The 23,734-nt window shown below is 41.5% G+C and overlaps 1 protein-coding gene across 1 annotated transcript in view; it reads right to left on the reverse strand.

Moving 5' to 3' along the window:
• Nucleotides 1-23,734, reverse strand: part of MROH8 (maestro heat like repeat family member 8) — a 60,446-nt gene that overhangs the window by 18,896 nt on the left and 17,816 nt on the right. Inside the window, exons 6-13 of the mRNA XM_035006278.1 lie at nucleotides 23,391-23,535; nucleotides 20,548-20,643; nucleotides 19,002-19,106; nucleotides 13,873-14,008; nucleotides 12,073-12,188; nucleotides 10,533-10,685; nucleotides 7,654-7,814; nucleotides 2,360-2,495 (exon numbers count right to left, since the gene is read on the reverse strand). Coding sequence (XP_034862169.1) covers nucleotides 2,360-2,495; nucleotides 7,654-7,814; nucleotides 10,533-10,685; nucleotides 12,073-12,188; nucleotides 13,873-14,008; nucleotides 19,002-19,106; nucleotides 20,548-20,643; nucleotides 23,391-23,535 — 1,048 coding nt within the window. The remainder of the gene's footprint in view (nucleotides 1-2,359; nucleotides 2,496-7,653; nucleotides 7,815-10,532; nucleotides 10,686-12,072; nucleotides 12,189-13,872; nucleotides 14,009-19,001; nucleotides 19,107-20,547; nucleotides 20,644-23,390; nucleotides 23,536-23,734) is intronic.

Below are 23,734 nucleotides of genomic sequence, written 5' to 3' on the forward strand. Positions count from 1 at the left end.
CTTATTTTAGAGAGAGAGAGCACTGCAGGTAGGGGCAGAGGGACAAGGAAGAGAGAGTCTTAAGGAGACTCCGCACTACGTGGGGAGCCCAGGGTAGGGCCCGATCTTAAAACCTGAGTCGAAACCAAGAGTCAGGTGCTTAACTGACTCAGCCACCCAGGCGCTCCAAGCATCCAACTCTTGATCTCAGATCAGGTCTTGATCTCATGGTTATGAGTTCAAGCCCCACATTAGGCCCCACACTGTGTGTGGAGCCTAATTAAAAAAGTAATAATAATTGGGTATGTATAACAAAATTTACATATGCATGATTAAGTTTACTGTAGCACTGTTTTAATGGCGAAAGTTCAGAAATTGTCAAAATGTTCACTAAGAGGAAACTTGGAAATGAAATAAATGGTTCTGTACTATGTTACATATTATCTTTTTTTTTTTTTAAAGATTTTATTTATTTATTTGAGAGAGAGAGTGAGAGAGAGAGCACAAGAGGGGGGAGCAGGAGAGGGAGAAGCAGACTCCCCGCCGAGCAGGTAGCCCGATGCGGGACTCGATCCCGGAACTCCAGGATCATGACCTGAGCCGAAGGCAGTCGCTTAACCAACTGAGCCACCCAGGCGCCCACATATTATCTATTTTTAAGAAGGTAATAAAAAATAAATAAATTACTATGCAGCCATGAAAAGGATAACAGAGAGTCTTATATTTTGACATGGAAAGTCGTTCATATATTGTTAAATTAAAAAAGCAGGTCATCAAGCAGTATGTGTAATTTGATTCTACTAATATATACATACAATTTTATAGGCTAACATGATTAAATATATACCTTTACCTGACCTAACTCTTAAAACTAAGATAACATAGAGATTTAAAAAAAAAGGTATAAATCCACAAGAACAGAGAGAATAGGAGAGGAGACAATGGCAGATTAGAGATGTCAGAATAATTTTGGAAGCTAAAGAAAACCTATATAATAACTTAGGTCAGGGAAAGCTGAACCATAAGCTGGTAGGGAAGAAAAGAAAATAAAAAACATATATTGATAGTGGGGGAGGCTGTGCATGTAGGGGACAGAGAGTAGAAACTTTGTACTTTCTGCTCAATTTTCTTGTAAACCTAAAACTGCTCTACTCTAAAAAAGTCTACTTAAAAGGAAAAAATGGGGGAAAAAAGTATACCAAATAAATACATACACAAAAAATTTATATATGTATAAACCCTTCTAAAAGGTTCATTTTTAGGGAGATGATACAGCTAGGCTAAGAATGGTCTTTAGATTTTTGGAAGATTGTTTTTTAAAAAAAATCCAAAGAATATGTTATGGAGACTATACGGGGCCTGAAAACCTAAAATATTTGCCTTCTGGTCCTTTACAGAAGAAGTTTGCCAGCCTCTGCTCAAGGAGGACCTTTTCTTTCTATGTTATATTCTTCTGTATTATTTGACTTTTTTCTTTATGAGTTGTGTATTATTCTTTAACTATGATGAATCATTTTATTTTTTTATTTTATATTTTGTTTTATATTTTATTTTATTTTTTTATTTTTTTAAAGATTTTATTTATTTATTTGAGACAGAGAGAATGAGAGAGACAGAGAGCACATGAGAGGGGGGGAGGGTCAGAGGGAGAAGCAGACTCCCTGCCGAGCAGGGAGCCCGATGAGGGACTCAATCCTGGGACCCCAGGATCATGACCTGAGCCGAAGGCAGTCGCTTAACCAACTGAGCCACCCAGGTGCCCCTATTTTATTTTATTTTATTTATCATTTTATTTTATTAAGTAGGCTCCATGCCCGAAGTGGAACCCAGTGTGGGGCTTGAACTCACAACCCTGAGATCAAGAGCCAGACAGTTAACCAGCTGAGCCACACTGGTGTCCCAGATGATACATATATTTTAAAAGATAAGAGAATATTTGGGGTGCCTGGGTGGCTCAGTCGTTAAGCGTCTGCCTTCAGCTCAGGTCATGGTCCCAGGGTCCTGGGATCGAGCCCCACATCAGGCTCCCTGCTCTGTGGGAAGCCTGCTTCTCCCTCTCCCGCTCCCCCTGCTTGTTCCCTCTCTTGCTGTGTCTCTCTCTGTCAAATAAATAAATAAAATTAGAAAAAAAAAGGATAAGGGAATATTTAACCACATTGATTAAACCAAACTTCATTAAACTATACTGATACCTTCACTCTCCCAAGCCCCGTCCATGTCAATCCCTTGGTGGAGACATTATAGATTTATAAATGGATGACAGAAGCAAACTTTGAGAGGGATGAAGAGAGACACTCTCCAGATGGAGTGTTGGACCAGTCATCCCAAGAGAGGGAGCATGTTGTGCTGAAGTTGGGAGGGGCAAAGCTCAATGGCTTACAGCAACAGCCACATAGGCCATCTTCTCTTGGGTGGGCGCATTATGGCATTTCTGCAGCTTCCTCAGAAGTCTCCACAGAATCCAGGTGGTGCTGGGCAGTTCCACCTCCAGAGTTCTCCACAACTCAGCCAGATGCCTAGAAATCCCGAAGAAAAGGAGGGTTCAGGAGAATGCCTTATCCTAAGCCCACCATGATCACAACCTTCCTAGAATCTGGAATCCAATCTAGAAGTGGTTTTCCTTTCTGCTCAGTTCTTCAGGGTATCAAAAGACTATCTGATTTCATTACAGTTACTCTTAGGGTTGGTTTTTTTTTTGTTAAGATTTTATTTATTTGTTGGGGGTGGGGGCACCTGGGTGGCTCAGCAGTTGAGCGTCTACCTTTGGCTGGGTCATGATCCCAGTGTCCTGGGATCGAGCCCCATGTCTGGCTCCCCGAAGCAGTGGGGAGTCTGCTTCTCCCTCTGCCCTGGCCCTGCTTGTGCTCTCTCGCTCTCTCTCTCTTTCCCTCTCTCTCAAATAAATGAATGAATGAATGAATAAATAAAATCTTAAAAAAAAAGAGAGAGAGAGAGAGAGAGTGAACAAGCATGGGGAATGGCAGGCAGAGGGAGAAGCAGGCTCCCTGCTGAGCAAGGAGCCTGATGTGGGACTCAATCCCAGGACCCTGGGATCATGATCTGAGCTAAAGACAGACAGATGCTTAACCGACTGAGCTACCGAGTGGCTGACTGAGGCATCCCACTCTCAGGGTTTTATAATCTCAAGTTCCTATGCCTCATCATGGACTTCAGGACAAAGTGGTCCTAATTTACCTTTTCAGCCTCACAACTTCCCTGTCATATACATACCTGTGCTCTGGCTACCCCAGACCATTCACATTTACCAAACTAACAATGGACTTTGACAGCGCTCTCTCTGCTCATCTCATTTCCTTAAACTGGAAGGCCCTTTCCAAAACTCTCCCCTGTCCATCAAAACCTTCCAGGTCCAACCACAATGTCGTCTCTTCTGTGAAGCTTTTGCGGCTTCTTTACCATGTCTCACATGAGGGTTCTCATAATACTTTCAATTTTTTTTTAATTTTATTTTTTTCAAAATTTCTCCTGTATAGAGGTTGCCTCAATCTTAAATGTGCTATTTTCAGTTCTCTGAACGTGTCTATCTGTTCCCTCTGAAGGCAGGGGTTATGCCTGGCTTTTCTTCCATGAATCCCTCAAGGTCTAGCACAATGCCAGGCCCACAGAAGGCATTCAAGATAGATTTACTCAACCCAGTCTATGGTCCTCAAGTTTTGGACAAGTCCAGGCCCAGAAATAAAGCTTTGATTCTCTTTAGAAAAGATCTCTTCTTTCTCTCTCTCTTTTTTTAAGATTTTATTTATTTGACAGAGAGACAGAGAGAGAGTGGGCACACAGCAGGGGGAGCTGCAGAGGGAGAGGGAGAAGCAGGCTCTCCGCTGAGCAGGGAGCTCGATGTGGGGCTCGATCCCAGGACTCTGGGATCATGACCTGAGCCAAAGGCAGATGCTTAACCGAATGAGCCACCCAGGTGCCCAGAAGAGATCTCTTCTTGAAGAAAGACAGTGTGTAATAACTTTTTTCTATCGTTGACTCGAAGGTAGGGCCTGAGTCATATATATATATATATATGTCATACACACACACACACACACACAGTATATAAACACTGTAAAGGAGCATTATGGGGGCAGGGGGAAGATCGGGAATTACTCATGGTTTTACTCCATTGTCTTATTTTCGGAATCTACCTAGGTATCTTTGTGTGCTAGAGCAAGTGTGGTCTTCTAGTTGTCTATGTATCAGAATCACTCTAAAAATTGAGAGGCTTAAGAACTATTCCAACATTTCACTCCCTACTCTGATAATTCTAATCTGTGAATAAAACGAAGTAAGAAGGTCCTAAAGAGAAGGCCATTAAGGCAATGTGAAAGACTGAAAAGTTTCATAGCTGGTGAACTGGACAATAGAAAATGAACATTCATTCTTGGGATGAAATTAAGAAATTCCTATACTTACTTATCCTTGTTTTTTTTTTCTCTCTGAATTCCTGAGGGAGTAAATGAATTTGAAAAGCTATTTATTGTGAAAGAAGTGTTTCAAAAATGCTTTTGGTCTGCTGCATAGTTGTAAGTGTGCTGGGACTGCATCTGAATTAGGAAAACACACATGTTAGCCTATAAGGCAATGGTTTAGATATTTTAGTGTGAAAAAAATCATCTGGAGAGTCTGCTAAAAATATGGGACAGGTTTCGCCTCCAGTGATACTGATCCCGTAGATGTGACATGGTTTTTATTTGCCCATCATCCCTTTGGGAATGGGCATTCATCAAGCTGTTTCATACCTTCCTTGTGTTTCATTTTGCCATCCCTTCTGTCTGGAATGCCTTTTCCACTGCCCTGTCCCACCTTCTACTTGGCTAATTTACACTAAACACTCAGCTTGGGACAGCCCTCCTTTTAGAAATTCTTCCCCAGTCTTTCATCTAGTTAAGTCACCTCCTATGAGCTTCCACAGAACTCTCTTATTTTGCTTTGGGATCCTATTATTAGTCTGTGTCTACTCCCAGACCGTGTGCTGCCTGAGGGCAGGGTGCGTGTCCTGTTCCTTATCTCTCCAGGCCAAACAGTACTTTGCACATAGCAGATGCTTTGAACAGACTCCTAAAAACAATCACCCCAATCTGCATGTAATCAACTAACAGACTTTAGGTAAATGATCAAAAACATAGTAAGAATGAAGTTCCCTGACTATGCCATTTTCATTTCTAGCAGATTCCACAATTCTCATATGATCTAAAGCAGTAGGTTCTCAAATTCATCCAAGAGCTAGAAAAAATACAAACAATAAAATAATGCTGAAGTTACACTTTAAAATAACTAAGTATATTTAATATTTTGTACTACATCATATGTTTCATGAAAGGATCTAGTGTAGATAAGCTGAAGCAAGTAGTAAAGATTTAACAATAATGTATTAGAGAAATATATAAAAGAATATTCTATTTTATTTTAATTTATTTTAAAGATTTTAGTTTTAGGTAATCTCTACACCCAATATGGGGCTTGAACTTACCACCCTGAGATCAAGAGTCACATGCTCTACCAACTGATTCAGCCAGGTGCCCCAAAAGAATATTTAAAAAATAGATATATATTAATTCATTTTTTCTTTGGATGGGTAAAAATCTTCCTTTATTTGATTTAGTGGTAGAGCGTCTTATGTTTAGCTTAAACCAATCAAAATCAGCAAAAAAAATCACTAAAAAAATCAGCACTACACCAAGACACTATGAGAACCATTCACTGAAAGTGGTTTTCAAACAGTTTAAAGCTAAGAAATCTTTTCTTCAAATACAGTAATTACCCAGCATCACAATATATAAAGCAGACAAAAAGAGATGCCCCTCTGGGGCAACTGGCTGGCTCAGTCGGTAGAGCATGCAACTCAATCTTGGGGTCATGAGTTTGAACCCCACGTTGGGCATAGAGCTTATATTTAAAAAAAAGAAAAATAAGAGACAGATGACGCTCTGTTTGAAGGGGGTGGGAGCCCAGAACCTTCTCCTAATGCCTCATTGCCTTCCCTGGAAAGGATCTCCTGGAACTTCCAGGGTGTCTCCACCTCTGACAGCCACAAGTCTAAAAAAAAGCATCTTGTTTGTTCCTCTATATGATTTATTCTTATTTATGGGTATATTTTTATTTTCTTATTTGTGTTTATGTTTTTGGCTAAATCTCAAGTACATTGCAGACATCATGATATTTACCTCTAAATCACTTCAGTAAATTGATCTCCTAGGAATAAGAACATTTTTCTGTATAACCACATTACCATTTCATACCCAAGAAAGTTACATTAATTCAGTAATCTATTACAGAGTCTATATTTAATTTTCCCAGAATTTTCTTTTTATAGCTTTTATTTTCATCCAGGATCCAATCAAGTTCACATATTGCATGTGGTTATGTCTCTTTAGTGTCTTTTTATTTAGAATACTGCACCAGCACATTTTTTATTTCATGTCATTAACTTTTTTGAAGAGTTCAGTCCAGCTGTCTTATAAAATGTTCTTCATTCTGGATTTGTTGGATTGTTTCCTTATATTTATGCATTATATTCTGACTTACATTGCAGGTATCTGTCTATATCTTATCTCTTCTACAAGAATATCATTAGAGCAGGGGCGCCTGGGTGGCTCAGTCGGTTAAGTGTCTGCCTTCGGCTCAGGCCATGATCCCGGGGTTCTGGGATTGAGCCCCGTATAGGCTCCCTGCTCAGCCGGGAGTCTGCTTCTGCCTCTCCCTCTGCCCCTCTCCCCCACTCGTGCTCTCTCTCTCACTCTCTCTCAAACAACTAAAATCTTAAAAAAAAAAAAAAAGAAAGAAAGAAAGAAAGAAAACCCTACCATCGTTCTACCCCAGTTCCATGGAGGCAAGAGGGAGGAATGCCAAGTCCATGAGGAAAAAGGGGTTTTAACACACAGTAACTCTGTCCCCTGCATACAAGAGGCAGTCGGGTATCTAGAATCTGCTCCAATCCCTAAGACAGAAGAGGGAAGATCAAGGAGAATTCTGCTTCTCTTGAAATAGGCAGAGGACCAAGGATTCCCTTCTTCCTCTGAAGCTGGAATCACAGGGATCCATCTGGTGGTTCTCAGCCCTGGACACCCACTCAGATCACCTGGAAGATTTTTTTAAAATACCAATGCCAGCGCCTCACCCCCAAAACTCCCAGTGTGATCGATCTGGGATCGAGTGTGTAGTCCAGATCGAAAGAGTTGAAAAGGCAGGGGCACCTGGGTGGCTCAGTTGCTTAAGCGACTGCCTTCGGCTCAGGTCATGATTCTGGAGTCCCGGGATCGAGTCCCGCATCAGGCTCCCTGCTCGACGGGGAGTCTGCTTCTCCCTCTGACCCTCCTCCCTCTCATGCTCTCTGTCTCATTCTCTCTCTCAAATAAATAAATAAAATCTTTATTTTATTTTTTTTAAAAGATTTTATTTATTTATTCATGAGAGACAGAGAGAGGCAGAGGGAGAAGCAGGCTCCCAAGGAGCAGGGAGCCCGATGCGGGACTCGATCCCAGGACCCTGGGATCATGACCTGAGCCGAAGGCAGACGCTCAACCGTCTGAGCCACCCAGGCGCCCCTAAATAAAATCTTTAAAAAAAAAAAGAATATCATTAGATTTTTGAGAGCATCCACGTTCCACAATACCGGGGGCTGTGTCTCACACCCCAGGTTAATTCAGAGGCTGTACCAGGTTCTGTTACCTGTCATATGGTACTGGATGACACAGAAGGTGGTTGATCACTATATCTGTGTACTTGGGCCTGGAGATAAACAAACTCACAGTATTTATGATTTGTCGTCGGACTCTAGGCTGGCTGATTATGCATAGCCGGGCACAGATAACTCCCATAATTTCTGGTACCTGAAGAAGGAAAACAAATCACTAAGACCTTAATCCCGTGGGACAATGACGGTTACCGAGGATACTGTAGCTATTTCTGAAAGGTCCTGGAGGTGTCAAGAATTTTTAGTATTTAAAAGAGTATTATCAGAAATACTTAAGGGGCACCTGGGTGGGCAGTTGGTTGAGCGTCCCACTCTTGGTTTCGGCTGTGGTTGTGATCTCGTGGGTCCTGATCTCATGGGTTGTACGAATGAACCCCACATCAGGTTCCATGCTCAGCCAGAGTCTGCTAAAGATTCTCCCTTTGTCCTTCTTCCCCCACTCTCTCGCTCTCGCTCTCCCTCCTCAAGTAAATAAATCTTTTTAAAAAAATATTTTATCTATTTATTTGAGAGAGAGAGAGCAAGAGAGCGCACAAGCAAGAGGGAGGGGGCAGAGGGAGAAGCCAATTCCCCATTGAGCAGGGAGACTGACATGGGGCTCAATCCCAGGACTCTGGGATCATGACCTGAGCTAAGGCAGACGCTTAACCGCCTGAGCCACCCAGGTGCCCCAATAAATAAATCTTTAAAAAAAAACTACTTAAAATAGATCTGTATGTATGTATACATATAAAAATGATTTAGAAGAACTTACAAGGATATTAATAATGTGACTTTGAATGATGGGATATTTATTTTTTTGCTTGCATATTTTTAAATTTCTCCTTGATGACTATATATTGATTTTATAATAAACCAAACTAGTAAAAGTGCTGCAAGGAAGTTGGAATTTTTTTCCACTCTGCTCTGAGAATGCCAGAGGAAACCATACTTGCCTTTCACCCAGAGATGTCCACCATACTCAGGAAACAGGAGCCATTGGGCTTTGGTCCATTTTTCTGCTTGACCTACTCTGCCCACTCCCAGACTCATGGCTTCAAGTCTCTGTGGAAATGTCAGCCTCTCAGAGAGGCAGTCCTCACCACCCTTGTAATAAAATGGCCCTCCTTATGCCCAGTTGCCAGAAGCTGGTTTAAGCTGGCATGCGATGCAATTCTGGCCAATGAAATATGGGAAAAAATGTGTTAGTGGCTTTTGGGAAACAATTTTCTCCCTGATTACAGGGACAAAAGGAAGGCAACATCTCTCTTCTTGGCTGGATACAGCCTTATTTGCTCATAAAGTCTGAAACTGCTGTGATCACCTTATGACTGCATGAACGGGCAACATGGCAGATGGAAAAGCCCCTGCCTCTTTGGTAACACTGCTGAGTTGCTGAACCAAGCCTAGAAAATACTTCCAGACTTCTTATTATAGAAGAAGATAAACCTTTATTTATTTTTAAAGATTTATTTATTTATTTGAGAGAGAAAGAGAAAGAAAGAGGCGCATGCGCGGGGTTGGGGTAGGGGCAGAGGTGGAGGGGGAGAGAGTCTCAAGCAGACTTCCCGCTGAGTGCAGAGCCTGATGTGGGGCTCCATCTCATGACCCTGAGATCATGACCTGAGCTGAAACCAAGAGTCAGATGTTTAACCTACTGTGCCACGGTGCCCCAAAGATAAACCCTTTAAACTTAAATTGTGTGTAAGCTTCTCAGAGTTGGTCTTTTTTACAGCTGAAAGTACACAACTGATACAATGGCCCATCTCACCATGTTCTCATCACATTATTCTTTTTGCATCTTTGCTATTTTAATAGGTTAAAAAGTGGGTTTTCATCATTTTAAAATTAATTTTCATTTTTATCAAAGTGCAACACGTATCAATTTAAAAAGTCCAGTGGTACTTCAAGGCTCTCTCCTGCCTATTTCCCAGGTATGCTTTCTAGAGACTACTATTTTTATCCCTTTTATCTCTTTCAGTATGTCCTTTCATATTTTTTTTAAAGATTTTATTTATTTATTTGACAGAGTGCGTGTGAGTACACAAGCAGGGGGAGCAGGAGAGGGAGAAGGAAGCTCCTTGCTGAGCAGGCAGCGAGCAGGGAGCCCAATGCTGGGCTTGATCCCAGGACCCCGAGATCATGACCTGAGCCAAAGGCAGACACTTAACCAAATGAGCGCCCAGGTGCCCCTCCTCTCACATTTCTAAATGATATAATTATATTGTTATTTCTTGCTGTGTCAACTTCAGATACATTTAAATAAAATCTGTTGATTTTAGCTTACTAAGTTGGCCTCCTCCTAGGATTGATTATGGCTTGATTATTTATTTATTTATTTTTTAAGATTTTATTTATTTCTTTGACAGAGAGAGACACAGCGAGAGAGGGAACAAGCAGGGGGAGTGGGAGAGGGAGAAGCAGGCTTCCCGCTGAGCAGGGAGCCCGATGCGGGGGCTCGATCCCAGGACCCTGGGACCATGACCTGAGCCGAAGGCAGACGCTTAACGACTGAGCCACCCAGGTGCCCCATGGCTTGATTTTTTAAAGTTTAACACCTTTAATTAGCTTGGATGAGGATCTAAATTTGAAGTTACCTTCTCATAAGTGCTAATTATATCTTCCCCCAAAACTATACCGTTCTGGAAAATATGGAGCACACCTTGGATTTTAAAAACTATCCATCCCTAGTTGCACACACAGTGGCTGTTTATTACATGCTTGTTGAATGGAAGTCGACTGACCCATGGACCCTGGACCCGTTCAGTTGTTACTCTCTGCTAAACGGGAGCAGCCGAAGAGACCTCAGCAGCTGCAGGAGGGGAGAGGTTTTGCCAATATTTCAAACCCAGCAAATGGCTACTGAACTTTTTACCTTCTCAAATCGGGACTCTGCATTTTTCACCAATGTTAGCAGCAATTCTCCTGCTGATTGCTGGGTGGAGGGATGTTTCAGATTTTCCAGGCTATCCAATATAGTCATTACAAACTGGCAAAGCTCATTTGAATTGAGAAAAACTTCGAAGACCTGAAAATAATTCAGAGAAGATGAATTTTCTTTCTTTCTTTCTTTTTTTTTTTTTAAAGATTTTATTTATTTATTTGACACAGTGAGAGAGACAGCTAGAGAGGGAACACAAGCAGGGGGAGTGGGAGAGGGAGAAGCAGGCTCCTGGCTGAGCAGGGAGCCTGATGCAGGGCTCGATCCCAGGACCCTGGGATCATGACCTGAGCTGAAGGCAGACACTTAAATGACTGAGCCACCCAGGCGCCCTGAAGATGAATTCTCAAAAGACTTAGTATGATAGAACCCTGAATAAGGGATATTATCTTAATTTTGTTATGTTAATCAGAGAGGCATACAAATATGTACAAGGCTGTTATTTCTGTCTTGTTTACAAAAGTAAAGAACTAGAAGCAACCCAAATGCCAACTAGGGTCTGTGCATGGCTTTTTACAGTTCTGATTTTTAGAAAGAGGTTTCATTACTGAGATCCTCAGAAAGAGTCACACTTTTTTTTTATAGGAACAGGACTAAAGGAAAGGCCTTAGTGCTCTATAGCTCAAAGGGTCCCAGCCATAGCTAAAATACCTTGGCTGGAGAAAATACATTAAAAGAATGTTTCATTCTGCTTCTCATTGTACTTGGCAGTGTATAAGGTCCTTCACATGATTATAACAGGTATAATTTACTGGGCACTTACTGTATGACAGGCACTAAGCAAAGCATTTTCATACAATATCTCGTTTAACCCTTACAACCCAATTTTTACAGATCCTCTGTACAGATAAGGAAACAGACACACAGAGAATTTAAACTGCCTGACACCTTAGACCCTACTTGAGTAAAATTTGTAGGTTTTCTTTTTTTCCCCCATCCCCTAACAGAATGCTGGGTAGCTAGTAGATGCTTAAATATTTGTTGAATAATGAATACATATATTAATTAAAAAGCGTATGGTTTGTCAGATCAACTACCAGCCTCTAAAAGCTCCTTTTTTTGTTTTGCTTGTTTGTTTGTTTGTTTGTTTTTTAGCAGTTCCTTTTTGGACAAGAGTTTACACTTGCAAGAGGCTAGCTAAGGTTAGGAGAGCAATCAATGGGAGCAGAGCTTGTCTGAAGAGATATTCAAACAGTGATACTGGGCCCACTGACAGATTGATCTAAACCATTACACTAATAGAACAAGGTGTACAAGAGTCACAACCATGGTGCCTCGTCTCCAAACTATAGAATGTTTAGGGAGCAAATTCTCTGGGCAATCTTATGTTTAGTTTTATAAGAAATTGCAAGAACTTTTCCCAAAGCGGTTTTACCAATTTACATTCTCATGACAAAATGTATGAGACTTCCGGTGATTTCCCATCCTCTCCAGCATTTCAAGTTGTCTTTATAATTTTAGTCATTCTGATTACCTGGGCAATTTTGAAGGGACAACTGTAGAACCGTTTAATATTGTAGAGTTCTAGGAGTTCTCGACACTTTTTCATTGCTCTTCTCAAGCTTGGGTGATTTTTGTCATAACTGATACCTGAGAAGGAAACATGAAATATTACTTTCTGGCTTATTTCTTTTTTCTTGATTTTGCAAGTCTGGTCAATCCCGAGGTTGAAGTGAATCCTAAGATCTCATTCCTCTTATCTTTCTTACTTGGATAAAAATGCCTGGGGTATGGAGTATGTGTTAATCTGAAGGCAGATTTTTTCCCCCTCTGTTGTTGGACAATATATTAAAAAGTCTGAAAGAAAAAGAAAAGCGCTTTTTGTAAGAACAGAACTTTTGAGTGATTTGGAAGTATAACCATGCCAAACCATTCTGCCACTGGTGAGGACTTTTGAGGGGTTTCGTTATGAAGCTTAGGTCCCCATAAAAAATCATACAGTTTTGCAGTGTCTGATAATTCTGATGTCAGAACTCTCTGTGTCTAGTTTTGCTGATTAATGAGTCTGTCAATACTCCCTCACAGTGCTTTGTTTTCATGTTGCGTGTGACTCATGTTTGTTGGAAATTTATTTATGGGAAGTCTTTGAGTGCTTGGTTGAGGATACTGTCTCTCCAACTGGAAAATAAACCTGGGGGAAGGGACTTCGTCTTTTTTTTTTTTTTTTTTTTTTGCTGCTTATGTGTTTTTATTTTGTTTCATATTGTGTTGTGTTGTTTGCTTTTTTTTCTCTCTTTTTTTTTATTCTTATGTTAATCCCCATACATTACATCATTAGTTTTAGATGAAGTGTTCCAGGACTTCATCTTTCTTGTTCACCAAGGTACCCCTAGGACAGTAAGTGCTTCATAAATATTTGTTGAATGAATTATCAGTTGTATTTCCTTGGCTATATGTCTTGGTAGACAGTCCTCATACTCAGAGCTGCCCAGAGATGCGATGGCCATTTTGGGAAGCACAGAGCTTCCTTGGGATGAAGAAGCCCAGGCAGGGCAACTACTTGGTGGGGGTAGATTAGACTGAGATGCAAACGCTGGCGGGACACTGGGCTAGATATCTTCTAAAGTCTCTCTTAGGTGGGGGGGGGCAATGGTTCATTCTTTGACCACACTGGCCCTCTTTCTATTTTGCAAACTCCTCAAGTTCATACCTCCTTCTCCCTCTGCTCAATATGCTCTTCTTACATCTTTACCTGGCTAATGTTTCTTATTTTTCAGGTTATCTTCAGAGAGGCCTTTTCTGAACCCCACAACTAGATGGGATTCTTCCTCATGGCCCCTGCAATTCCCCTTTAGCACTTATCTTGGTTTATAATAACAGAGTTATTTGCTGATTCTTTGATTGTTTGTTTCCCCCACTAGACTACATGGTATGTAAGGATTGGACCACTTGTGTTCTGGTTACTCTTAGATCCTGAGTAAGCACTCAGAAAACATTTATGGGATAAATAAATAAATGAAGGCCCAAATGATGGCAAGAACTTCTTCCACTTCTGACCAAACTAATCACTCCAGTTTGTCCACAGGGCCACGTGTTTAGCTGCTCCAACTCCATGGCCATGCAGATGGCCGACACTGATGGGCGTGATCCAGTTCCTGATTTTGATTATTAAGTCAGTGTTGCTTCATCTCTGCCTGCGGACTATGTACCTTTCTTTTTATAAACCACCGTAAGAAGTCTTTCTAGAAGGTGGGGAATGAGGGCACAAAGAGGGCTGGTGCTTGCACTGCGCTAGGACTGACTCGGGGCCTCGCTGCCTTCAGCAGCACCTTACACTTCAGCCTTAGGGTGACATGCAGCAGGTAGTGCGTGCCCGCCGCCGCCTCCTCCGCTACCTCCTTCACTGGGTCCCCACACAGTAGCGCCAGCAGAGCCACTCGGTGCCCAAGCCTTTGGAATCGCAGTGGAAGCTAGTTAGGAAGAAAAAGAAAAAATGCCATTAGCATACAGGTGCATTTTATGCCTTAGATTTGAATTCTTGAGAAGTAATTCCATTTCTACCCCCTACTCAGGAAAGTGCAAGAGTCACATTCAGCCCTTGGATCTCTTTAGGGTAAACATTTAACAGGTGTAGATACACTATGTCCATCAGATGGTATTAAATAGGACAAAGTCTAACCTAAATCAGCAATCTGAAAAATGAAAAAGATGTTCATTCTAAAAGGATTAAATTCTACTTTAAAAAAAACACGCGAAACACTAATTTCTTGTTTAAATTGATGACCTTCTGGGGTGCCTGTGTGGCTCAGTCGTTAAGTGTCTGCCTTTGGCTCAGGTCATGATCCCAGAGTCCTGGGATCGAGCCCCGCATTGGGCTCCCTTCTCCATGGGAAGCCTGCTTCTCCCTCTCCCACTGCTTGTGGTCCTGTTCTCACTGTTTGTCTCTCTGTCAAATAAATAAATAAATAAAATCTTAAAAAAAATAAAAATAAATTGATGACCTTCCCATATGTTCCAAATGGAACAAAAAAGCTAAAACCTGTTATTTCTATTAATTGTTTTTTTTTAAAGATTTTATTTATTTATTTGAGAGAGAGAGAATGAGAGAGAGCATGAGAGGGAAGAGGGTCAGAGGGAGAAGCAGACTCCCTGCTGAGCAGGGAGCCTGATGTGGGACTCAATCCCGGGACTCCAGGATCATGACCTGAGCCGAAGGCAGTCGCTTAACCAACTAAGCCACCTAGGCGCCCAACATTGTTTTTAAATCAGGTTTTTCAAATGTTAGAAACAATGGTGCCCTTATCTGCTCAGACCTAAGAAAGAACATTTTAAAGTGGTGTTATATAGGAAATGATTATGTTTCGATTTTGTACTAGTTAAAAAGTGCTAAATTTAACTACATGAAATTATTGTTTACAGATTAGTGACAAGGGCTGATGATAGGATCCAGTTGGGCTGTGATTTCTAGATGCCCTCAAACATAGAGTACTTCTATGCTCAAGTCCAGCCAGAAGCTATTTTGCTAACATGCCAGAGTAATCTGTATTTTTATGTGATTTCTACTTTTATAGACGTGTTTTAAAATAAAACACATTTTTATAAAAATGAAAAATAAATAGGGGTGCCTAGGTGGCTCAGTCAGTTAAGTGTCTGCCTTCTACTCAGGTCATGATCCCAGTGTCCTGGGATCAAGCTCCACATAGGACACTGTGCATAGCAGGGAGCCTGCTTCTCCCTCTCCCTCTGCGCTGCTCCCCCTGCTTGTGCTCTGCCTCTCTGTCAAATAAGTAAATAAAATCTTTTAAAAAAATGAAGAAAAAAAAAAAGATGTTCTTTCTAGTACTGTTTTTAAAGGCCACATATTGGAAATCATTGCCCAATAGTAAAGAGAACTATGGTACAACCACTCTATGAATAAACCATTAGGAATCAAGTATCCTAGGAATTTATAAAAAGGTGGGAAAATGTGCTAGTCTGCTAAGTGAAAAAGCTGGATGCGAAGTTGAGGTGCACAATTTAATACAATTAAAAAAATTTGTTTAGGGGCGCCTGGGTGGCTCAGTCGTTAAGCGTCTGCCTTTGGCTCAGGTCATGATCCCAGGATCCTGGGATCGAGCCCCACGTCGGGCTCCCTGCTCAGTGGGAAGCCTGCTTCTCCCTCTCCCTCTCCCCCTGCTTGTGATCCTGCTCTCCCTGTGTCTCTCTCTGTCGGATAAATAAATAAAAATCTTTTAAAAAAATTTATTGATATTTTGCCTTATTATGGAAAAAATATAATTTAAAATAAATAATGAAAAAAGTAAATTAAAAAAGTAAAAAGTAAATCAACAAAGACAAGTTAGAAAATGAAAGTAGCAAAAATAAATGTTATGAATTTGGTTAGTATGCAGAATGCATAATCATTTGCTCAAGGTAGGCCACAGAGCTAGGCTCGGAACTTTCTCAGGGCTAATGTGGAGGTACACACTATGTCCCATATAATATGATTCACACTGCCCTTAAGATCAGCAGCAAATACCCATGCAGAGGAAGCACAACTGTTCCTGGGATTCACTGAAGCAAAGAGAAATTTCTTCTGCGGCTCTTTAGAAAAATGGACTGAGATATTGTGAAGAGCAGCCTGTTTCACCTCTTTACAGTCAACACAGCAACACCTGCACAAAGCTGTGCCATGTCTTCCATTCACTGACATAACCATTCATCCCATCAAGAGGACTGAGCGTCACTTATGAACTGGGAACGGTTATGAGAACGACACTTCTGGCCACAGCACTGTGACTGACATGGGGGATACAAGCTGTGGACAAAAGACAACATCCCTGGTCATGGAGGTGATATTCTAGTTGCAGGAACACAAAATAGCAAAGAAATAAAACGTATTATATACTAAATGGTCAAAAACGCTGTGGTGAGAAAAGAATGCACAGAAAAAAGACAGGAATTGCTGTTTTAGAATGACGAGGGAAGACCTCACTAATGTTGAAATGAGGGATGGAGCCACATAGAGATCTGGGAGACAAGCATTCCCAGGCAGAGAGAATAGCAAATAAGAGCAAAAGAAATAGGAGGTAGATGAGGTAGATGGTACAGCAACTTAGAGAATATTGTAAGGATTTTGGATTTTTTCTGTGTGAAATGGGAAGCCATTAGAGAGTTTTGAACAGAGAAGGGACATGAGCTGACTCACATTTATTGAATCTCCTATGTGACATATTCTGTGCTAGGCACCGGGGATGTTATGGTGAACAAGACAAGCATAACCACCCATGGAATTTACAATCTCTAAGAGAAAAACAGACAATAAGTCAATAAAGAAACAATCAAACAAGATAACCTCATCCTAAGAAGCCCTAGGAAGGAAAGAGAGTGATAAGAGAGCGTAAGCATAGATCTATTTGTAAGCAAAGGCCTTTTTGAGGTGGAAGCATTTGAACTAAGCACTAAAGAATGAGGAGGAGTTAGCTATGTGAAGAGTTGGGGAAGGTCATTCCAAGCAGAGGAAGTAGTAAGTGCAAAGGCCATGAGGCAGGAAGAGCTTTATATGGTAAGGAATAGAAAGGAGGCCAGTGTCGCTGGAGTACGTCAGGGAGTGCAAGGAGGAAGGCAGGAACTAGATCATACAAGATCTTGTATTCTAGGAACCGCTGGAAATCATTGGAGCAAAAGAGTGACATGGGTTTCAAGATGATAACTCTGGCCACATGTGGAGAACTAAAAGGAACTAAAGTGCACACTCATGCACAAACGTTCTCAGAAGGAATAAATAAAATTGTGAATACTGACTATCTCTGGATGATAAGAACAACTCAATTAAGTTGATTTAAGAAAAGCTATGGGCCTTCCAGAAAGCTCCAGAAGACTACATCACACAAAATTCTGCCTACTGCTTTCCAGATGTTCACAGACTCCAATGGCACCTAGGTTTAGCACCCTTATATTATCAGTTCTCCCTAGGAAGAAAACTCTAAGAAAGATCTTCAGGGCCTAGAGAGAGATTGTGTATAAGAGGGAGTCATGTGAAACTCTTCTTTAGTCTGCAGCCAACATTAGAGGTGGAAGAATGTAGAAGGAAGAACAATGTGATGATGGAATAATAGGGTAGTCAGTGATGGCTAGAAGTTACTTGTTTTCATTGACTAAAGAGAGAAAAAAGGAAGTAGCATAGTTTGAGGGACTGAATTTACTTCAGTAAGGAGGTGGAAAGTTTAGATGTACTTCCAATGGGAGAAATGAGAAAGTTAGTGGGATGCCATCCTTTTTTTTAATTTTAATTTTTTATTTATTTATTTTTTTAAAGATTTTATTTATTTATTTGACAGAGAGAGAGACAGTGAGAGAGGGAACACAAGCAGGGGGAGAGGGAGAAGCAGACTCCCCGCTGAGCAGGAAGCCCGATGCGGGGCTTGATCCCAGGACCTCGGATCATGACCTGAGCCGAAGGCAGACGCTTAACTGACTGAGCCACCCAGGCGCCCTGATGTCATCCTTTTAATAAGCATGACTGTTAGAATATTCATATCAAGGACAAATTCCCTTAAGGAAAATTAGCATTAGGACCTAGAATTCCTACCCCACAAACTTTTCTTCCAATTCTGCCTTATTATGCAGACTGGAGAAATGATGGCTGGAAAACAGGAGAAGCTCTAGTGCCTGGAAGATCTACTAGGAAAGAGGAAAGAGATTCACAGATGAAGAAAGGAGTAGATAGAGGAAGGAGGACCTTGGTTTTGAGGAACTCCTTTCAGAACGTATGCAGGAGCATTCAGAAGAACTGAGAAGTGAGAGAGTGAAAGAGACAAATGAGAGGATTTATTTATTTATTTGTTTGTTTGTTTTTTAAAGATTTTATTTATTTATTTGACAGACAGAGACACAGCGAGAGAGGGACCATGAGCAGGGGGAGTGGGAGAGGGAGAAGCAGGCTTCCCGCAGAGCAGGGAGCCCGATGTGGGGCTCGATCCCAGAACCCCGGGATCATGACCTGAGCCGAAGGCAGATGCTTAATGACTGAGCCACCCACGCGCCCCCAAATGAGAGGACTTAAAAGAGAAGCCACAGAACCTTTCTCTGTGAGATGCTGGGAGATATTTAAATTGATTTATTTACATTTGCTGCTGGACTTTATTACTTGAAATATAACACTGCAGAGAGTCTAAGTCACTGTGGACCATCAGATATTTTCAGGTCACACTTATTCCTTCCTTCCTTCATTCAAAAAGATTTACTGTATTGTTATGTTCCAGCTGTTGTGTTAAGCAACAGGGATGCAAGATTAATAAACATAGTACCTAGCCTCAAACTGCTCAAATTTTAGAGGGGCAGACATGTGAATAATGCTAAGTGCTATGGTATTACATGGGGCATCAACTGAATCATCAGTTCAGGGTCATACACTGGAGGGGAAATAGGCAGTAATAGGATGGCTTTGGATCCTTCTTCCTGTGTGACTGAAGGGCTGCTTACCTTCAGGCTGAGATGTCTGGATAAGCACTTTAGTACTTGAGCCATGCTGGCTGTGGCCCGTTCCCGCTCATGGTCTTTGGTTGATTGTAACCAGGGGTCCATTTGCTGTGAAAAATAAAGGAAGCCTAAATGGTTTACCAGGAAGATTTGGGATAACACCTTTATTCTGCTTTGAACAAAACGTGGAGAGAGAAGGTTCACAGGTCACTACTATATCGAAAACGTCTTCCTAAATGATAAGCCAGTTTGGGTAGGAAATGAAAGTGGTGGGAAGGCAAATAAGGCATAAAGATTTGGGATCAGGTGGGCTGGCTTCCAAAGAGGCTTACTTTCTAGATTTATTTTCCCTTCATCCCACTTTCTTCAATTATTTATCCTATTCTCTTCCGTTGGAAGGAAAGAAAATCAATGTCATACTATTAAAAAACTCTGAGGATGGAGAAATTGCATCTGCCTGTAACAGTCAGGGAGGGATTCCTGGAGAAGATAACATTCACCAGTAGGAGCTTCATAAAAAAGGTGACATTTTATGGCCCCATGTGGCCAAAAAAAAAAAAAAAAAGAGGTGGGATTTTCAGTAGAAGAAACAACTTGAATTAAGCTGCCAACACAGGAAAGTACAAGGCACAACTGGATAAAGGGGAGAAACCCAGTCTGGCTGGAGTGTTGATGTACAAATAGAAGAGGAATGAGAAATAATGTTAAGGTCAGTTGTGGCAAAGATAAATGTCCATCTACACTTAGGCACAGATGATTAATAATAGTTTAAAGGGTTATTCCTTTCTGGGATATCTGCATCTTAAAAAGGGGCAAGAAAGTAAGACGCTTGAACTGCAGTGAATGCACTCCAATGAACAAATCCCTAATGATAGAATGGCATATGCTGGAATGGGTACAGGTGGGGACAGGCGGTTATTAATGACCTTGAATCCTGCCTGGTAGGCACCTGCTATTTACTCACTCATGAGGTGCCTCTGTTCTCTGGTCACTGATTGAAACCATTCTATGGTAGTAAGCAATAGCAATTTAAGGAATAATAATAGTAACCATTAAACCACTAACTGAAGGCCATTTATTCAATATTCACCATAATTATTACCTCAATTTAAAAGTGAAGAAATAAGACTCTGAGAGATTACATTCTTTGCTGAATTTATAACCCATGAATGGCACAGAGTCAGAATTTGAAGCCAAGTCTGATGCAAAATTGACAGCTGATACTCTCAACTACTTTGCTATTCTTTTTTTAAAGATATATTTATTTATTTTAGAGAGAGAGAGAAGTGTGTGCAAGTGGGGGGAGGGGCAGAGGGAGAGGGAGAGAATCTCAAGCAGACTCCCTGCTGAGCATGGAGCCTGACCAGGGGCTCGATCTCACAACCCCGAGATCATGACCTGAGCTGAAATCAAGAGTCAGACACTTAACCAACTCTGCCACCCAGGCGCCCCTCTGCTATCTCTTAAAACTTAATCCTTCCACATTTTCTTCTTCCACTTTCACCAGTTAATAGAAATAGTTTCTCCTTCTCTCTGATATCCAATTTACCTTAAAAATGGTGTCAAGATTTTCCAAATGTGGGTCTTCTACTACCAAACTCTGGAGCATCTCAGAGAATGCTTGAAACGTCTGCCTGTAGAGACACTGAAAAGGCTCAGGATCAGTGATGCCCCCACCCCCACCATGAAGTTCCCCAACACTGTACACTTTTTTTTTTTGCTTCTACACAGAAGTTTATTTTTTCTTCTTTCCAAGTTTTTATTTAAATTCCTGTTAGTTAGGGGCGCCTGGGTGGCTCAGTCGGTTAAGCGTCTGCCTTCGGCTCAGGTCATGATCTCAGGGTCCTGGGATCAAGCCCCACATCAGGCTCCCTGCTCAGCGGGGAGCCTGCTTCTCCCTCTCCCTCTGCTGCTCCCCCTGCTTGTGCTCTCTCTCTCTTTCTGTCAAATAAATAAGTAAAATCATTAAAACAATTAAAAACAAACAAAAAATAAGGTGTTTAAAAAATAAATTCCTGTTAGTTAAGAGTGTAATACTACTTTAAGGTGTAGAATTTAGTGATTCATCACTTACGTACAACACCTGGGGCTCTATAGTTAAGCGTCTGTTTCTTGGTTTTCCTCTCTCTCCCCACCATGTTCATTTGTTTTGTTTCTTAAATTCCACATAAGAGTGAAATCATATGGTATTTGTCTTTCTCTGCCTGGCTTATTTCACTTAGCATAATACTCTCTAGCTCGATCCACGTCTTTGCAAATGGCAAGATGTCATCCTTTTTATGGCTGAGTAATATTCCATTGTGTATATATATGCACCCCATCTTCTTTTTTTTTTTATTTAAGATTTTGTTTATTTATTTGACAGAGAGTACAAGCAGGGGGAGCAGTCAGAGGGAGAGGGAGAAGCAGACTTCCCACCGAGCAGAGAGCCCGATGCGGGGCTCGATCCCAGGACCCTGGGATCATGACCTGAGGCGAAGGCAGACGCTTAACGACTGAGCCACCCCGGCGCCCCACACCACATCTTCTTTATCCATTCATCAGTCAACGAACGTGTGGGCTCTTCCCAATAATTTGGCCACTGATGATAGTGAGGCTGTAAACATCAGGGTGCATGTATCCCTTTGATTTAGTATTTTTGTTTCCTTTGGGTAAATACCCAGTAGTGCAATTCCTGGATCATAGGGTAGCTCAGTTTTTAACCTTTTGAGGAACCTCCATACTGTTTTCCAGAGTGGTTGCACCAGCTTGCATCTCCACCAAGTACAATATACACTTTTAAGGCTCTTATCTTGAGACTTTACTCAAAGGCACGGAACCAGTGTAAAGTACTGGTAGGCGGTTTGTGAGCTGAGGTGAAACAATATATTCATTTTCTTTTTTTTTTCTTTCAGGTTTTATTTTTAAGTAATCTCTACACCCACCGTGGGACTCAAGCTTACAACCCACAGATCAAGAGTCACATGTGCCACCCACTGAGCCAGCCAGGTGCCCTACAATACATTCATTTTAAATGGACATCTCAGCATTACTGGGAACTGCATTTGGGAAATTAGTTAGGATCATCAAGATAGCTTCAAAATTTGACTTGTGACTCTTTCTGACATCTTGAAACAGAAGGGAATAAAGTCCCCTTTGGAAACTGCTTTACCAACCAGCTTACTAGCTGCAGGAGAAAATCAAGGCCTTTGCATTTCCTCTTCTCTCTGCTTGAAAGCTTCTCCTCCAGAGATATCCAGCTCCTCTTTGCAACTGTCACTTCATCAGGAAGACTTTCCCTGACCACCCTACGTAAAAAAGCCCCTGTGCCTCCCAACCACAGTACTCTTTATCCTCCTCTTTCCCTGTTCAATATTTTTTTAAAGATTTTTTTATTTGAGAGAGAGAGAGAAAGCGTGCGTGTGAGCAGGGGGAGGGGCAGAGGGAGGCAGAGAGAGAGAATATCCATGATGAGCAGGAGCCTGACACAGGGCTGGATCCCAGGACCCTGAGATCATGACCTGAGCCAAAATCAAGAGTCAGACGCTTAACCAACTGAGCCACCCAGGCACCCCTGTTCTATTTTTTTCATAGCACTTATTACCACCTGATACATTTATCAGCAGTTTTATCTCTACACTAGGATATAAGCTCCCCAGATGAGAGAGTGTACTGCTGTATTTCTGTTGCCTCTCATGATGCTTAGCATATGGTAACTCTAAAATCTGCTACGTATATGAACACTCTCATCTTATTTTAAAGCCAAAAGCAAGGAAGGAAGGAATGAAGGGAAAAAGAAAGAAGACAAAATAAAGAGGGGGGTACCTGGCGGTGGCTCAGTCGGTTAAGCATCTGACTCTTGATTTGGGCTCAGGTCATGATCACAGGGTCATGGGATGGAGCCCCATGTCAGGCTCAGTATACAGTCTGCTTGTCCCTCTTCTTCTGCCCCTCCCCCCACTTTTGCGTGTGCATGTTCTCTCTCTCAAATAAATAGGTAAAAATCTTAAAAAAAAAAAAAAAAGAGAGAGGGGCACCTGGGTGGTGCAGTTTGGTTTCAGCTCAGGTTGTGATCTCATGGTCATGAGATTGAGCCCCACACTGGGCTCCATGCTCAGTGCAGAGTCAGCTTGAGATTCTCTCTCCCTCTCCCTCTTGTGCTCTCTCTCTCTAAAAGAAAGAAAGGAAGGAAGGAAGGAAGGAAGGAAGGAAGGAAGAAAGGAAAGAAGGAAGGAAAGAAAGAAAAAGAAAAAATAAAGAGGGGGGAAAAGCTATTTAATTTAACTGCTTATTTTATTCACCAGACTTGGCTGAAATGATTTTTGGCTAGTTTCAAAAAATCAAATGCACTCTCAAAGAGCCATGATCAGCTGACCTATGGATGGCAAGTTATTAAACCAAAGCAGGAGTTACCTCTGTGTTGTAGGACCCACTTGGCATGATTTCCTGCAGCTGGATAAGAGTCGTTACGGAGGGCAGAGTGATTATACTTTTTGTAATAAGACTGAACAAATCAGCTCCATCTTCAGAGCCAAATAGCAAGTGGACACCTTGGTAGCTAAGAAAAGACAGTTTAGGAATAGTAAGCTGGGAAGACTTTGATTTGACAGTGGTAAGCAGGGGTCGAAGTAACCCAGGAGGAATGAGTGGACTAGCTGGTGTATAATTCTGGTGGAAGAGACAAAGGGCATACTTGTTAGCCTGTTTAGACAAATCTTACAAAAGGCTGAAGGAAGAGTTTCAGGGCTCAGAGCCTC

The sequence above is a fragment of the Mirounga leonina genome, unplaced genomic scaffold (genome assembly GCF_011800145.1).
Source record: "Mirounga leonina isolate KUSES-001 unplaced genomic scaffold, KU_Mleo_1.0 Mir_150, whole genome shotgun sequence".
NCBI classification, from domain to species: domain Eukaryota; kingdom Metazoa; phylum Chordata; class Mammalia; order Carnivora; family Phocidae; genus Mirounga; species Mirounga leonina.